Source organism: Equus przewalskii, chromosome 15, assembly GCF_037783145.1.
Source record: "Equus przewalskii isolate Varuska chromosome 15, EquPr2, whole genome shotgun sequence".
Taxonomy (NCBI): domain Eukaryota; kingdom Metazoa; phylum Chordata; class Mammalia; order Perissodactyla; family Equidae; genus Equus; species Equus przewalskii.
The window spans coordinates 40,688,940-40,707,715 of record NC_091845.1 but is presented as its reverse complement, the minus strand read 5'-3'; the positions used below and the strand labels follow the sequence as shown (position 1 = coordinate 40,707,715).

General features: G+C 37.2%; 1 protein-coding gene across 4 annotated transcripts in view; it reads right to left on the bottom strand.

The window, feature by feature from the left end:
- The window catches only part of SMARCC1 (SWI/SNF related BAF chromatin remodeling complex subunit C1), a 165,586-nt gene that overhangs the window by 117,949 nt on the left and 28,861 nt on the right, over positions 1-18,776 (bottom strand). For all 4 annotated transcript variants that reach the window (XM_070575546.1, XM_070575548.1, XM_070575549.1 and 1 more), the window contains exons 4-8: positions 17,544-17,625; positions 16,338-16,430; positions 13,186-13,255; positions 6,759-6,828; positions 3,049-3,124 (exon numbers count right to left, since the gene is read on the bottom strand). In XM_070575546.1, the coding sequence (XP_070431647.1) occupies positions 3,049-3,124; positions 6,759-6,828; positions 13,186-13,255; positions 16,338-16,430; positions 17,544-17,625 (391 nt within the window). The remainder of the gene's footprint in view (positions 1-3,048; positions 3,125-6,758; positions 6,829-13,185; positions 13,256-16,337; positions 16,431-17,543; positions 17,626-18,776) is intronic.

Sequence of the window (18,776 nt, the reverse complement as noted above, 5' to 3'; positions counted from 1 at the left end):
ACTAATTTAAATGTAGTAATGGACTGAGTAAATGTGTTGTTGGGAGCCAAGGTTTTTACTCTGGGAGAAGACAGATATGAATATGGAAGAGGGGAGGGCAAAAAGGAACACTGTGGGATGGATTAGAACTGGAGGTATCTATATGGTCTCATTATTTCTAAAATAAGTATATGAGTACATGAATATGTTTGTGTTTATACACACATAATAGCTCTACTTCTTATTTCTCTGGGCAGAAAGGGCCTAGAAGCAAAGACACTTCAGTAGCAATCAACATACTTGTACCCAGACTTGGTGTCTAATACCTTTTCCTAATAAAAGGAATGAGAGCTCCGAGGAGAAACACCTGAATTCTAGGTATGAGGAAGGGAAGGCAGAAGAGGAGCCTGGAACATCCTGCTATGCCCTCAAAGAGGTACTCAAGAATGAGGAGTGCTTGTCACAAGCCAGTTTGGAGGGGCTCCTATTGGCCAAACATGGAACTATTTCAGCACCAAAATAATTAAGTAACAAATTTTACTGACCACTGAAACTAGAACACGAATCCATACTAACAACAAATAGATGAATAAGTAGATGGGGGCAAAGGAAGGGCTCTTGCTTATCGGAGAACTCTGAAAGCCAACTGGTAATGTGGAGGGAGGGTTGGAGCGGAAAACGATCACTGCACAACAATGAAAGAAAAAAACTGGTTTAGGCAAGGACTGTTAAGTGGATGCTAAATCTGAGCAAGAGAAGGAAGACTCTGATGAGAAGTAGAATATCTGCATGGTGTAAAAGAATCTCTCACAGATTGCTTGTAAGTTGCAAGTATGGTAAAAAAAGTAACTACACAGCAGAGCCATCCGAGTCACCTTAACAGGTGATTGACGTCACCAACAAGGAGCAGATGGACACAGCACGCCTCCCAATGTGATGCCCTGAGAAGGACACAATGTCACTTAGGCAGTTTTCTGACTAGAATGAATATAAGAATTAACCATGAGAAATTCCAAATGAGAAATTCAAAAACATGATAAAAGGCAAGGAAACACAGTGATAATGTTCCAGGTTAAAGGAAACTAAAGAGATATGACATATGAATTCAACAGTGATATTAGATGAGATTCTATAATAAAGAGAAAAATGTTATAAAAAACGACATTGGGTCAAGTGGCAAAACCAGAATATGGACAGTAGATTAAAGGATTGTGTCAACGTTTAATTTACTGAATTTGATAACTGTACTATGCTCATGTATGAGAATTCTTATTCTTAGGAAACAGGCACTTACTTTTAGGAGTAAAGGCCCATGATATATGCATCTGTATCTCAAATGGTTTGGGGGGGGGGGGAAACAAACACAGAGTATAAATGATACATCAAAAAGGGAGTAAAATGTTAACAATAGGCAAATATGAATAAAGAGTGTACAGGTATAGCATATACGACTATTATTCTTGCAACTTTTCTGTAAGATGGAAATTATTTCCAAATAAAAAGTTACTTAAAAAAAAGACTAATTTTTGTTAATCTCATTTTCTTCACATAGAATCTGAAGCTCAAAAGCTCAGTCTTTCCGAAGGTCACACAATTAGAAATAGACTGAACTAGGTCTAAAATCTAACATATTAACTTAAGTGCTCATTATACCACATAAAAGAGTCAATTAAAATCGTGTATAATTGCCACTGCTCATGGAAAGGACCAGAGCTCAGGCTGATTCCACGACTGGGATAGGGAAATTACAAAAAAAGTTTGGAACATCTGTACCAGAAAGTAGGAAGTACGCAAAAAAGGATCAAATAATGCCAAAGGGTCACAGGAGGCAGCACAGTTTCCTAGTGGACAAATTTTGGACAATTCATCAAAATGAAGAATGGTAGTGATGTCACTGTTCCATGAGTGCAGACTGATACCACAGACACATGTAAAGGGAGAAGGGAATGCTTATCCCCACTGCAAAATGTCGACTACAAGGATAGAAGAAATGGATAGAGTTAGAAAAGCACCAGTAATAACTAATTCAATCAGGCAGGAATTATTAATGGATGAGCAAACTTTGGGATATAAATTTAACAAGAAAATAACAGTTACACAGTCTCAAAGTATTTCCCTATAAAGTATTTTTAATTCCAATGAGAAAAATGGTTCCAGTGGGAAAACTAGGCAGATAGCACCTTAACAAATGACCAGGCTATCAGCCACAATGAGGAAGACGGACATGTGCCTCCTGATGCAATGCACTAAAGCGGACAGGATACTGCGTAAGCAGTACTGCAACCAAAATACATAGCTATCCAATATAATAATAAAAAATACGCAAACTCAAATTCGGAGACATTGCTAAAAAAAAAACTGGCCTGTACATTTCAAAATGCCAGTGTCATGAAAGAAGAAGAAAGGCTGAAAGTTCCAGATTAAAGTAGACTAAAGAGATCTGACAACTAAATGCAGTGTGTGATTCTGAACCGGATCTTGGATAAGAGAAAAAACTGAGTATAAAACTTACTATATCATTGGGACAACTGGTAGAGATGGAATATGGGCCCTGTATCAGATTATAATATTGTTTCAAAAATTAATTTCCTGAAATAAATAACAACAGGGGAAGTTGAAAGGAGTATAAAGTAGTACTTTGTTTAGTATTACTCTTGCAACTTTCAAAATTATTTCCACATTAAAAGTTGAAGAACAGAAGAGCTGTTGTGTGGACTTTTACCATTACAATAGAAATGATTAGTAAAGTAAGTCTATCATAATAAAAACCACGCAGGCCCTGCTTGCAGCCTTCCTAAATGACACCATCAATGATGTTCAGCTGCACTCCTCACACCCCTTCCTTAACTATCTCAAGCTACAATCTAAGTTGGCTTTGGGGTCTCCTCAAACATCACTGCAAACATTTCATCTGGATAAGGAAGTATTCATGGCCATGGCCATCTCTTAACAGGAGGACAAGAAAGGAAGATCAACATTCTGTATCTCTTTAAAACTTCGTGTGGAGAACAGTTGAGAAGTTCTATTAAGTTATGTAAGAATAAGTTTTTTTTTTAAAGGATGTTTCACCTTCCATGGCTTTTCTGGAATTGGTGGATCTTCAATTTCTGCATCAACATCATTACTATGGACCCAAGTATCATAGCTATAAAGGAAACGAAAAAAGGAAAAACAAATTAGAATTCAAATTCATTTACTAAAAAGACTTTCATCAAAAGGTAAAAGTGCATTTTAGAAATAGTATTAGGATCCAGTATTAGCAATTTATCATACACTTTTGTCTCTACCACTCTGACAAGAAAACTCTTCTGCAGAGGTCTACAGTGATCTTCACATTGTTAAAGCCAAAGTTCAAGCCTCAGTCAACAGAATTTTAATGAGTCAATCACTCTCTCCTCAAAGCATTTCCCTTACTTGGCCTCTAAGACAGTATTATCTGGTATTCCTTCTGGTTGCCAGCCTCTCCTCAGTCTCCAGTGACAGTTTCTCCTCTTTTCTCAAACCTCTTCAACATTGGAAAGCCCCAACGTTTCAGTTTTTGGAAGAATCCTCTTAGCTATTCACTCTCTTGATAATCTCATGCAACACCATGGCTTCTACTATACACATACGACTTGAAATCTTATATCTGCCCTCTTCTCAGAATTCTGGACTCAAATCCAACTGCCAATTCCACATCTCTTACATGTCTAATTAGGTTTTCAAACTTAACACACTCAAAATTCAACATAGAATGCCATCCTGACCCCAGCAAGGTGCTCTAGCCAATCATCCCCATCTCAGTAAATGCCAACTCCATCTTCCCAGCTGTTCTGACCAAAATCCTTGGAAACATCCCTGACTTCACTCTCAATTACATCCTATAATCAAATCACCAACAACTTCCACCAGCTCCACCTTCAAAATATTTCCAGAATCTATCTACCTACCTTTCACCCTTCCACTTCTGCCCAAATCCCAAAAGTCAATTTTTCACACAGCAACCAGAAGGATCCTTTTGAAAACTACGTCAGTCTACATCACTGCACTGCTCAAAATCTTCCTATGACTCCCACCTAACTCAGAATAGCAGTCAAAATCATTACAGTGGCTGCCAACCCTCGAAATCTGGTCCTCTGAATGCCACTCTGACCCCGTCTCCTAGCACCCTCTCCTCACTCATGTTATATTTGAGCCACAAGAGCTTCAGTGGTCTTTTAAATATGCCAGGCAGTGGCCACTTCAGGCCCTTTACATATGCTCCTCACTACCCAGATAGCCATACAGCATACGCTCTCATACCGTCACATCTCTTTGCTTAAAGGTTCTCTTATTAGTGAGACCCAACTCACTTAAATAAATCACATCCTCTATTCCTCTACAATTCTGAAGTATAAAATTACCTACCAAATTAAAACTTTATCAATGCTGCTGTACTTGCCAATAAATTATTATAAAATCCAGCAATATCTACATTAAATACAAGTATGGTAACAAGCAATGGCTTCCTTTAGCCACTACTCAGAAGTCAGTTCAAAAGCATTTAGAACAAGCACAGCTCTACATATCTATTAACAGCACTTTGGTAAGTTTTCTAGGAACACTTGAATGTGAGCTGGAGAAAAAAAGTTCATTTGCCAATTACTTAACTATACCAGGTAAAGATTACAATGGTAAGAAAAACTGATAACCTTATAGTCTTTAAAAGTCTCGAGTAGAAAACGTTACATAGGTAGAAGAATATACGTAAACTATAGTCAATAAAGAAAGGGAACTAACAAGGCCCCTTGAGAAGACAAGACTAGATCTAGCCACTATATGCTATTTGATACATAAAGAAAAGGTTAGCAAACAGGCTAACATGTCTTATAATGTGTTGTTATAAAATTTATTTCAAGCCTGTACTTTTGTAGTTTATCATAAATTTGAGTTTCCATCTAAGTGTTTCAAAACTGATTTCCTATAACAGTTCCTGTAATATTGAAAGGTCTGTTTTAATAGCACCAAGGACTACATGAAGCCTTGAGACTAGAAATGTTTTATAGGAGGCATTTATTTAAGGGGCTGGCCCAGTGGTGTAGCAGTTAAGTTCGTGCACTCCACTTGGGCGACCTGGGGTTCACCGGTTCAGATCCAGGCAGGGACCCAAGCACTGCTTATCAAGCCATGCTGTGGCAGCCATCTCACACATAAAACAGAGGAAGATGGGCACAGATGTTAGCCCAGAGCCAATCTTCCTCAGCAAAAAGAGGATGGGTGGCAGATGTTAACTCAGGGCTAATCTTTCTCAAAAAAGAAAAAAAAGCAAGCATTTATCTAAATGTTATTACAAAAAAAACTATTAGTTCAATTTAAAGTGGTCAATTACGGCTCAGAAGAGGCTGATAAGCAAGTTGATTTGATTTGGTTCTGATTAACTCAATCTGTACAAAGACTGCGCATATTCTATTAAAATTATGAACATAATCTAAAGACATATATTCCCTTTAAAAAATATATTTATAAGTAAAATAAAGTTATTCAAATAGATTAACTTAAAAACAGCACAAAACCAAGACATTATATGTCTCCTGATGAAGAACATAAACCTATGCAACAGTCTTGTTACTTCCCTAAACTGAAATGGTTTCTGATTAACTCTAGATCAATTTAAAGGAAATAGAACAGAGAAACATGTTCAAATACACCACAGTGATACCATAGAAAAAACCCAGAATATGGTAAACTACAGGACAAACAACGTGGTTCCTTAAATAATACACTGCAAGGGGGAAGTGGGGAAGACAGAGGGAGAACCTATAAACTGAAAAATATTTAAGAAATATATGAACTAATTGCAAGATGTGGTTGAATTCCTTACTGGAATTCATTACAGAATTCATTTAATTCCAATGAATATCCATCCATCAATCAATCAATCAAATGTATCACATGACAACACTGGGTATTTGATATTAAGAAATTTTGTTAATTTTTTAGGTTTGATAATGGTGTTATGCTTACTTCGTTTTTGAAAGAATGAGTCATCTTTTGGAAATACATATTAAAATATTTATTATTACAATACTGAAATGATATATTTGGGATTAGCTTCCAATAATAGGAGAAGGCTAGAAGTGGATGTGGGTACAGGTGAAAGAAGACTGGTCTGAAACACAAAGTGGAGAGAACCTCCAGTTGACAGGACAATGGTGAAACGAACACCTAGAGAGCTCTATTGTCGATTAAGGAAGATGAAGTGTTATCCTTATTCCTAAGTGCCCTATGCAGGCATAATATTAATTAAACAAGGACCACCCTTTTCACTAACATGTCATTCCTGTTTGTAACATTCTTTACTCATATTTAGATACTGAAACACAGTATGAGTTATGAAAGATAAAAGTAACACCATCACTAGGGAATGAAATTTCTGCCAAGAATAAAAACTTCATTTTGACATAAAATAATTTCATCCTTAATAGTGTGGCATGAGTAGTTTCTGAAACAACAAACAAAACTAACTAGTCGTGAAACACTAGGGAGAAAAATTCACTTCTTAAAGGAAACAAATCTAAATCAATAGTCTAATACCATACTGAAGGACTGTTTTGGAAAATGCAGCAAACATATCAGTTTAGTAATGAAACCATAACCTAAGAAAACGGTCAGTAAGAGAAGACTTAAAAAAGTGAGATCAATGACTAAAACAAATCAACAAAGTGATCACTATTCAGAAAGTGAAACTATATATATATAAACAACCCTGACTTGCACTGACTGAAATCTTTATACCAGATCTCAGGACACATTAGCATTACCTGTCTGGGTAAAACCCCCAATGCACTAACACCTGCTTGTCTTTTCTCATCACTGGTCTCAACCATTCTTCTGAAAGGGAAAAAGAAAAAATTTTAGTCAAGTTGACAAAATAAATAAATAAACTGTTATTTAGACAATTTTTACTTAAGAGTTTTTGGTTTGCTAATAAGCCCTCTCCCAAAAAGTTTTCTCATAATTGAATGTTATCTACCATATGAAGGGGCATTTTTTCAGCCATCTATTCAGACTTACTAGATTCTAGGCCCATTGTCCATCACTTGACAAAACCAACTGTCCACTGCAGTAAAATACTCTCCTTCCCACCCCTCCATCAATTTGTCTCCAGTTCCACCCAAATCATGATCACTATATTCCTTACTGCCTAATTGCCCATGCAGAACCTCCCCTCCCTTTTTTGTGAGGTTTTGCAATTACTACACAGCTTTCAAGGTAGGCTTCATCTCCTGGATGAAAGTTTTATCAACTACTCTTCTTTCTCCAGATTCACCTTTTCTGGTATGCTATAGCACTTTACAGTGCTACATCAAAGCTTTCATTACTATTTTTACTATTCTTTAATGGCCTCCTGTTAAATCAGCTCTCTCAATAACAGTGTAAGCAATATGATCACATAAGGTAGATTTTTACTTGAAGTTTCCTTACCAAAGGTAGGTGTAAATTTATAGAATCAGACGATTCTTAGAGTTTGTATTATAGTTGAATTACATCTACATTTTAGCACTTGTTACGATATGTCTCTTTGGTAGTCTAAATTTAGCTTAGAAAAGTTGTTTCTAGTACTAAGAAGGAACCAATGAAGCCCCTTGAAACCCAAGAAATAGCCAAATAGAAAACTTGAGTGAAATCAGCTATGTAAAATTGGCTTTTCAGTGCCAATTTCAACATGAAATAGCTCCACCTTCACTGACTACAGCCATGAAGCCGACGTGAGTGTGCTCTTTTTGAAGTATCCAACTGCTCACTTTACTATCTTGTAAGAAAGTGACAAGGAAGAAATCAGCTCTGTTCCTTAACTTGATATCCCAAAATGGCCAAGGAAAAAGTGAAGAGGAAGAGGCAGATGGGCCTTCAGAACTCACTCCGTTTAAACAAACAAAATATATCAACTCTCTAACTAGTAAGAGCTGCCTTTTATAATACAAAGTCTATCTGCAAAGCTTGTGCAGCTTTCAAAGGTTAAAAAAGAAGAAGATCCATCCTTTCCCCAGCTGACTTTGATAGAAAGAGATTGTGGCACTGATTGCCTTTGAAAATTTTCCCAATAGCAGAAACAACTAAAGGTTAGAGATGTGAATTCATACTCTTCCTAGAGATGTTCATAAACTACACGACACCAACAAAAACCCACAATTTTATGAGTAAAAATTAGTCCAAAGTCAGAATAAATCTTACAACTCAATAATAAAAAGACAAATAATCCAACTAAAAAACAGGCAAAGGATCTGAACAGATATTTCTCCAAAGAAGATATACAAATGCCCAAAAGGCCTAAGAAATGACGCATGGAATCAATAGCTAGGGAAACACAAATCAAAACCACAGAAATACAGTCTGATACCCATCAGGATTGCTAATATAAAAAAACAAATAAAATGTGTTGATAAAGACATAGAGAAACTGATTATCTTCATACAATGCTGAAGAGACTGTAAAATAGTACAGCCACTTTGGGAAACAGGTTGACAGTTATCTCAAAATGTTTAACACAGAGTTGCCAATTCACTGTCTAGGCATAAACACAAGAGAATCGGAAGCATATGTCCACACAATAACTTGTTCAAAAATGATCATAATGGCATTATTTACAAATAAATGTCCATCAACTTTCAACTGGCTAAACAAAAGGTGGTACAGCCATACAATGGAATGTTATTTGGCCATAAAAGGAAATAACGTACAGGAAATGGTGCCAGCAAAGTGATGGCATAGGAAACCCTAGACCTTGTTCCACCACAGAGACACCAACTTAAGAATATACTGTCCAAAAAGCATTGAGAACCCTAGAAACCAAGTAAGAAGTCACAGCAGCCCAGGCAAGCTCAAAGTCAAAAACAGCTGCACCGAAACAATAAGAAAAGCCACCTCATATCTACAGCAATAGCCATTCTCCCAAGCCAGCAGAGCTCAGTGGGATCAGGAGAAAAGCTCACAACTTCTCCCTTGGGCTGAAAAGAGAGTAGTGAAAGTGTGTCCAATGTTCCAACTTTCTGGGGGTAGCGGGGCTGCCTGAGGGACTGATTTGTCTCACCTGACTGGGAACACTGATGGAACTGGCATGGATGCACGGTGGCCATGGAGAACAAACAAGAGCTCAGTGTTTATTGTAGCACCACAGAGTCAGCAGTAGCACAGAAAGAGGCTGGCTCAGCTCAGCGCAATCAGGAGAAAGCACCCAGATCTCAACTTCTCCCTTGTAGGGAAAAAGAAGAGTGCAACAGGCATCCGATGTTCTGGCTTTTAGGAGGCTGCCCGAGGCACAGGTTTCAGTCTCAACTGACTCAGAGTGCTGATGAGGAACCAGCAAACTTTGGAAGCCTGGGCACCACACAGATCAAAAGAGAGGTCAGTGGCTCGTTGTAGCAACAGAGAACTTGTGGTACAGCAGACGGACACTAGAGACAACAAGAGATTATACGCTCCTGAAAGAGAAACCAGCAAACCTCTCTACCAGGAAATCACACACAAGCCCAGAGACCATGCATCCAAAGAAAACATTCAAGGAATGCCTACAATCTCAAGTTGACTGGTGAAGATCTTGCCCTCCTCAAAGCCAGGGAAGATTGGGAGAGTTGGCTGTTTTGGTTTTTTGGGGTTTTTTTTTCAAAGATTAGCCCTGAGTTAAGATCTGTTACCAATCTTACTTTTTTTCCCTCTCCCCAAAAACCCCCACTGCAGAGCTATATATTCTAGTTGTAGGTCCTTCTAGTTGTGGTATGTGGGACGCTACCTCGGCATGGCTTGATGAGCAGTGCTAGCTCTGCGCCCAGGATCCAAACCAGTGAAAGCCTGGACTGCTGAAGTGGAGCACAACTTAACCACTCAGCCACAGGGCTGGCCCCTCGGCTGTTGATTAAAATGCAGAAAACATAGCAGAAATTACCAAGACACACAAAGACAAAAGGAAAATGGCCCAATCAAAGGAACAAAGTGAATCCCAAAAACTGACTCTAAAGAAACAAAGATCTATAATTACCTGAAAAATTCAAAATGATCCTTTTAAAGAGGCTCAATGCATTACCAGAGAGCACAGTTAAACAACAACACAAAATTAGGAAAATGATGCATGAACCATATGAGAATATCAACAAAGAGAGAAAAACTATAAAAACGAACCAAACAGAAATCTCGGAGTTAAAAAATATAATAACTGACTGAAAAATTCAGGGGCAGGCCCATGGCCAAGTGGTTAAGTTCACATGATCTGCTTCAGCGGCCCAGGGTTTCACTGGTTCGGATCCTCAGTGCAAACCCAGCACCGCTCATCAAGCCATGCTGAGGCAGCATCCCACACAGCACAACCAGAGGCACTCACAACTAGAATATACAACTATGTACTGGGGGGCTTTGGGGAGAAGGAGGGGGGAAAAAAAAGAAGATTAGCAACATACGTTAGCTCAGGTGCCAATCTTAAAAAAAAAAAATTCACTGGAGGGGTTCAGCATCAGACTTGACCAATCAGGAGAATTAGCGAACTCAGACTGGTCATTTGAAATTATCAAGTCAAATGAACAAAAAGAATGAAGAACAGCTAAGAAAGCCTAAGGCATTCATCCACATGAGTAATATTTAGTCTGTTTTCCTCTTCTAATTAATAGCTCATTTTTAAATTCTCTTCATTTATTTTCATCCCTGAAGAAGTACATATTCTTTCTACTAAAACCAGTACTTCAACCCATGTTCTTAAAAGAACCCCTCTATCCCTTTCAGGTCTCAACTCTATTACAAGCTTCAGTTTACTTCTGCTCTGTCCAGAAATACACTATAAAGCCACCACCTAAAACACAAAACCCAGGCCACCTACTGGATTTCCTCCACTTTCTTTTCTCTGCCTTACATTCTGAGAAAATGGTGATCTTCCACCAAGTCTACAACTTGCTCTCACGCGCAAGTTACTGAAATTTCATTCTCAAAGGTTATCAATTATTTCACAACTGACAAATCCAAATGCCTTGTCTCAGGCTTCATTTTGATTTCTTTGTACAATAATTCCATCGCCCACCTCTTGCATTTTAAAATGTTTCTCTTTCCTTGTTTTCCCTTGACTTTCAAGATACAGACCATCTTGGCTTGCCATGTGACTAATCTCCCTTGTTCTCCTGATAAATGGATTTACCCCATCCAAGGATAAAATTTTCCCTCACTCAGCAATTTAATTCAGAGTTTCCCAAGGGGTCTTGCTCTGTGACCCGTCTCCTTATATCATATATCCCAGAAATCAGCTCCCAAGCAAATTCTCCTAATACAGCCACAGTTGCATATTTCTCTTCAACAAAACCATCAATGTTGCCTACTATCTCCCTTATCCATCAAATAAAAACAAAGCTCTTGTCTTCCCACCTATCCTCCCTTGTCTCCTACAATCCTGAGACATAGAGCCAAACTTCACCATTTGCTTTTCCCCAAATTTCATAATTTATTACCTCTATGCTCTTGCTTATTTTACACTCCCTTCTAGCATGCCCTACTCAAAATCTTACTAATATCTTAAGGCCCATTAAATACCACACTTTATTTTAACTAATCTTCATAAAAAAATATTAATTTTTGAGGGTTCTACAATATGGTTTTAATGTGTTGTGGCTGGTATTGTTATCGTCTGCACACATACCTGGAACAAGCCATGTAAGGAGCCCAGCTCAGGGCTCTGCTGAGAGTCAGCGCTCACTGGACAGCCAGCTATTCTAAGGCAGATCCTACAGTGTGCAGAAGTATGTCCTATATTTAAAAATAACCTCCAATATATTAAAATTAAATTTAAATGCTATCTCTCAATGATTACTCTATTGATAGCAATACCAAGCAAGCTCAGTATGTAGTAAACTAGCTGGTCTTAAACAAAGAAGAAAAACAAAATTAGCATGAATAAGGAATCGCTAAGTAGCTAGTTATAACAATTACAGTTCAAACCTTTTGTAAAAGGCATTTTTTTTCAAAAAGCTAAACTAAACTAAACACAAACTAAAAGTTTTATATCAGCCTTATCAGAGAGTTAGACAGCAACAGACTCAGTATTCTAACATACACAGCTATCCACCACCTCCATCTAGTGGAAACCAGTTGCTATTACCTAACAGGATAAAGGCTGAGAAACCACCAATTAACTAAACACTAAAGGAAGGGTGAGATTTTTCACTTTATAAAAGCACAATAATCACAGAGCTAAAATTTGACTGTTACAAATAAAATCAAACCTTCAGCTATAAAAACTGATGATGAAAAGACCTAAATATAGTGGTCAGCCTGGTGGCGTAGTAGTTAAGTTTGCACACTCTGCTTCAGCGGCTTCGGGTTCACACTCAGATCCCAGGTGCAGACCTAGTACTGCTGATGAAGCCCCACTGTGGCAGTGTCCCACGTACAAAACAGACAAAGACTGGCACAGACGTTAGCTCAGCGACAACTTCCTCAAGCAAAAAGACGAAGACTGGCAGCAGATATTAGCTCAGGACCAATCTATGTATGTATATATAAATTTCCCTCTGGGCATAGCTTCAGCTGTATCTCACAAAATTTAATGTTCTTGAGCCAGGCCTAGTGATCTAGTGGTTAGGATTCAGCGCTATCACCACCACAGCCCAGGTTCATTTCCCAGTTGTGGAACCACACCACCCATCTGTTTGGTTAATTAATTAATTCATATTTTGTTTCCCAACTTTCCAACTTTTGAAAGACTGGTTAGCACAAATCAGTTTCCATAGGTCTAACAAACGCTGGTCACGGACAAAAATCAACTTTTAGGATAGAAGAGTTAAAGATCAAAATCTGAACCATTATAAAATAGCCAATCTAATATACTGCTGAGAAGCCCTGTTTAGAGAGCCTGTAAGTCTATCTTCCCCAGAGATGTTCTTCTATCTTGCACTGTCTCTTAATTTTCTGAGCACAAGCAACATAGCAAACATTAACAAGTTAATGCATAACGCATGCCTAGAATACCAACCAGATAATGATTACCAACAAAGAAAGAAAAGTCTAAAGATCAGAAAGTTGAACATCACAGAATTGGTTTGCTGAACCCAATTCAGCAAAAAAATCAGGAAACTATAAATTTAAATAATCTGTGCAATTTATTTAATATTTGACAGACTCGTTTAAGAAGCTAGTTATATTGTTTAAACCTCTGCTGATATAACTTAAAATCTACTTAAGTATGAGTTTATCAGTTCATACCAAAAACTAACTTACCATCCTCTTGTGAGGAAGGATATGGATAAATGTGGTGGGAAGCTTTTGACTTCTCATCAGTAAATGTCCCCTGGAAAGCAAATGAACAAATAATGTAAAAATAAAGCACATGGCAAACAAACTATGAGGTGCCCGATGCCTAAAAATTATTAAAGGCATTATTTTACTTATTATATTTTAAGAGTATTATTTAGGATTATATTTATTATTTTTAGTCAAGGAAAGGGACAGTGATTAACAAGAAAAAACAAAAATAAATAATGTATAGACACAGTTTATACTGTTGTATAGAAAAATAATACAAGTACCTCTTAGGTAATGCTCTATGTATCTCTGTCTGGGTAATCTTATCAGTAACATGAGTACCTCTAACTGATTCTAAAAGTTACTTCAAAGTTGTCACAAATTATCATTATTAACTGAAGTGAATCAATGCAGGTTTATGGCCGTAAACTATAACCTAGGGCTACATACATATGGCATGGATACTTGACTTGGCTCTAGCATGCATGTGTGCAACTGTCGTTTTAAGTCAATGTTAGAATAGTGGATGAAATAAACACTAAAGTGAAGCTTTAGCTAAGCCACAGCTAGAACACTGCATACAGTGTAGAACATGACTTAGAAGCCATTTAGACACAAAAGCGTTCATTCCAGAGACAGTAAGAATGATGAGAAGTCTTAAAATCAGTTTGAGTAGCACCTTAATGTATTTCCCGAATTTTGTCTTTGACAATGAGTATTTTACTAATTGTTACAATCAGAAAAACATAATAATGCTATTTCAACTGGAAGAAAATTCTAAAATTTAGGGCTAGCTATCTAATGATGAATTAAATACCAAATAAGGCAAGGTATTCTCAATCACTAGAAGTGTTTGAGTACACTTTTGAACAGCCACAAGAGAGGCTGAAAAGGGGATGTCAACATCTAATGAGTGTGAGCACACTGTTCAGGATTTTGGCCTCTGGAGTCCATCAGACAGGCCTGGGCTTGAACCTCAGCTTTACTATTTACTAATTGTGTGCTATGGGACAAGTGTTTGTAAGGTTTTTGTGCTTCAGCATCTTCTGTGAAATAGAGTGGTAACAATAACACCAATTTCACAAGAATTTTGCTAGAACTAAGTTAACAGATGCAATGAGCGAAGAATAGTGACAAGTATACTGTAAGTGCTCAATCAATGGAGTTATTAATGCATTTTAACTGTTTGAGCAAAGGCCTGATCACTAGTATTCAATAACGATACTGTAGGGGCCCGCACGGTGGCGCCACAGTTAAGTGTGCACATTCCACTTCGGTGGCCTGGGGTTCGCTGGTTCGGGTCCCAGGTGCAGACATGGCACCGCTTGGCAAGCCATGCTGTGGCAGGCGTCCCACATATAAAGTAGAGGAAGATGGACACGGATGTTAGCTCAGGGCCAGTCTTCCTTAGCAAAAAGAGGAGGATTGGCAGCAGATGTTAGCTCAGGGCTAATCTTCCTCAAAAACATAAATAAATTAAAAATTAAAAATTAAAAAAAAACGACACTGTAGTTAGACCTTAAGGTCTCTTCTCCAAGATTCTATGAAACCAGGAAGATCCTTACATCCCTCTTGTAGTTATCCCTAGAAAACAACTACTAACTCAGATTTCTTAAGAAATATGACATCTAGGGGCCGGCCCCATGGCCAAGTGGTTGAGTTGGCGCATTCCGCTTCGACAGCGCAGGGTTTTGCCGGTTCGGATCCCAGGCGTGGACATGGCACCACTCATCAGGTCACATTGAAGCAGCATCCCACATAGCACAACCAGAGGCACTCACAACTAGAAAATACAACTATGTACCAGGGGGCTTCAGGGAGAAGCAGGAAAAAAAAACACTGGCAACAGATGTTAGCTCAGGTGCCAATCTTTAAAAAAAAAAAAGAAAAGAAATATGACAGCTAAATGTTCAGTAAAAATTATAGGAAAATATATAAACTTTTTCCAGGATGGTTTGGTAGCAAGAAGAGTACATAATTTCAGCTTGAAGGCAATAACTATCAGGTTAATTTGTTCAATTCCTGCCCTTTAACATTCCACACGTAATTAAGTTACCTGACAGCCACTCCAATATGCAAACCATCCAAAAGAGAAAAAAAGGTTAAGAAATTTGTTTAGTCATAATGCTAGTGAAAAAGGGAATTCAACTTTAGACTGTCTGATCTGACAGCACAATCATATTATCTTTCTTTCCGGCAGGGATGTTATATATAAGAAAAAGACTACTAAATCTCCAACTGTAAGCAGTATTAGAGACCTTTGCTTTAGGAACCTGGAAAGATATGTTACTAAATGCTAAAATATAATTCAACCAGCAATCTCTCTTGTAGCAGAAAAAACAAAGATATTTCATGAGGTTTCTCAATTAATCCTAAGGATTGGTAAAACTTTATCACTTAAATGATGTTGTTTCAGAAAATTCTCCACAGCTAGTTTAACATGACATGGGTTTGCTTACAATTTAGCCACATGTAGTTACAAACCTACATGCAGTAAATACCCAAGGTCTCAGCCTAAAATGAAGTTAGAGGCAGGAGGTAAAGATCTCAGAAGATAGCACTGGTACATGTGAATCAAGACAAAGTAAGCTTATGGGGAAAACAAAAACAGAATTTTCCAGTCATTTTTTAAAAGGCATATATATAAATACAATACATATAATGGAGGGAGGAGTAGCTTTATTTGAAGTAATGTTTGATCTCCTCCTAGCACAATTCTGTCACCAAATCTCATTCTTTGACTTTTTCATCACATTAATGCAGAATACACTGGTCTCTTTAACACTACATAAGCGCATTTCACAGTAAGACTGTGATGACTGCGTATCAATGACTTTATTAAATGCTACTCTAGGATGTATACATGCATCAAATCATCACATTGTAAACTTTAAACTTACACAATGCTATGTGTCAGTTATATCTTAATAATGCTGGGGTACGGGAGGAATGCTACTCCAGTCTAACAATTGGAGGTGAGTGGAGAGAAAACAACTGGGTACTGTAAGAATCCAAAGAGAGATAACTTTCATTTAATACAGATGTATCCAGAAATCAAAAGGTACTACGGTTGAAATTTATAAGAAGCTTCTACTACACAAGGTTTCCAAAGTGATCATGTCTGTTACCTGATGTCGTTTGATGATATCTTTCAATTTGTTAGCCAACTTCAGATCAATGTCTGGAATGAGGTAGATGTTGGGTCTGGTCAGACAATTGCTCTGAGGAAGAAAGAATAGATTTTGAAATTCTCTTGGTTTTGAAATAATGTCACATTATTTATATATTACCCTAATGGCAACAGTTAGCATTCAAAGCCGTACTGCTTAAATGGGAAGACGTAGTTTGGTATAGACTGTAAAAATCTTATCTCAATATAAAACCCAGATGTTTAGCAGGTGTTAATGCCATCTGCAGAACTCTTCTCTACAGCTAGGTACACCTGGACAAAAAACTGCTAGACTCATGACCTAAAGAAATTCACCACCTTTTTCATTAAGGTACCATAACGACATATTAATCCCCCTAGCCAATTTTACGTGAACCTACCTTGACAGTCTAAGCATAATGTAGTGTTTTCACCCACACTTTTCATTTTGGGGGGAGAGGGAAAAGGGATGCCCATTTTGGGTCATTATGTAAGTTACTTATAAAATAAAGACTGGATTATAGTTCTTTTTTCCCATTTCTAATCCTATAAATAGCAATGATTAAAACATGAATATTAACTCCCAAAACCATCACCAAAAATCAACCAACAAACAAAACAACATTCAGTTACTTCTCTAGTTAATAATCCATGAGACAAGTTTCAGGCATTAAGTTAATGATAATACCTAGCTCAATTTTTGCCAGCTGCCTCTCCCCAGGAAGGTTAATTTAGAGATCACTAAAAATCATCAATCAATAAAAATACTAGGACAGAAAAGATGAAAATTAAGTGTTCTCTCCTTCAGGTTATAATCTAGATGGAGAAATAAGAACTATATTTATGGTACAACCATGAAACAAATCCAAAAAAAAGAATATATAAAAAAGTGACTAGTAGAATGAGAGTGTTTATATTAAATAGGAAAAAGATTCAAATAATGGATTAGGTGAAATTAATAAAGAAAAATATCCTAGATTACTTCACCAGAAGATTAAGATCGATATTCCATAAATGATTTTTAGTCTTTATAGCTCTAATCCCCAAAACCCATAAAAATAATAGAACAACAGTGTTCAGAAAAACTTTTCTTCCTTTGATCTTTTGGCAATCTAATAAAGCCAATCTTAGAACTGAATGTATTTTAAAGGAAAAATTTTCTTAATAATCTAACTTTCTGAATTACCTGCACCAATGTTTTTTCAATGTTCATAAACATTTCAACATTACGATCCATTCGGGATGGATTCTGAAGATCAAACCTCCGCCTAAAAGAGAAGAAAAATCAACTCGTTCCCCATCTTAAACAAAAGTGAAAACTTGGTTTTAGCACTGAATGGAAATAAGCTGGAAAGATCTGGAAATTTATTAGCACTCCAGAAAATGTATGAGAGTATTCTCTCAGTAGTATATGAAAGCACAGCACCAACAACTTCATAAAACATTAAATTTTATGACATTAAGATCCACTCCAGTCAAAATGAGGTACCAATTCCATGATCTATCCCATTTTCCTCAAATCTAAGATATTATACAACATATAGAAAGTAGTCCACAGATCCAAAGGCAGTGAACTAGAAGACCATTCTTCAAGTATAAGGAAAGTCTATCTACTGTATATATGCTTAAAAGTCATTTGTTCAAATTCAACAGTGCCTATTCTCTTTGAGCTAACTATTGTCCTAAATGTGGTAAAATTCATCTATTTATACCTCAACTTGAAATCTTTCCCCAATGCCTCTTTATATAAATACTCAAGCAAAACATTCTGGCGTTGTCTTCACCTTTTCTTAGTTGTTTTCACATGGTTTAATCTTTACAAATGTGAATGCTTCTTTCTCCTTACTTTTTATTCAATGCTTACTTTGCTTTTGCTCCATTTTAATCCCAGGGAGAGAAGCTAAGCTTAGCGATTTAGAGTGTGAGCTGTGGCATCCAACTGCTTTGCATTCTAATCCTGACCCCATCTTTATTTATGTAGTCTTGAGTGATTTACTAATCCAAGGATCAATTTCCTCATGAGTACAATGGCCCACTGTGGAGTTTTCTGAAGGTTAAATGAGGGATATATGTTAAGAACTTAGCATGGGGTTTATGCTTAGCTTGTTCTTAAGTGATCAATAAATGTTAACTGTGGCTATATTTTTTTAAATCATTAGTACCACGTACTAGCTAGGATTACACAGTCTGAGTCCAGAACTCATGCTCTTAACTCTGTTTTATCCTGGAGATGCTCCCCACACCTCCAACCTTTCTAAATTCTGTAGCCTTTCCAGGATGTCACCACCTACTCAATGGGCCTGATACAATCACTTCCAGAATCAATCCAAAAGTCACTTCCTCTATGAAGCTATTCCTGTCTTCTTGCATGTTCCTAATACATCCTGTGCACAGTGCTGTTACATCTCTACAACAGAAT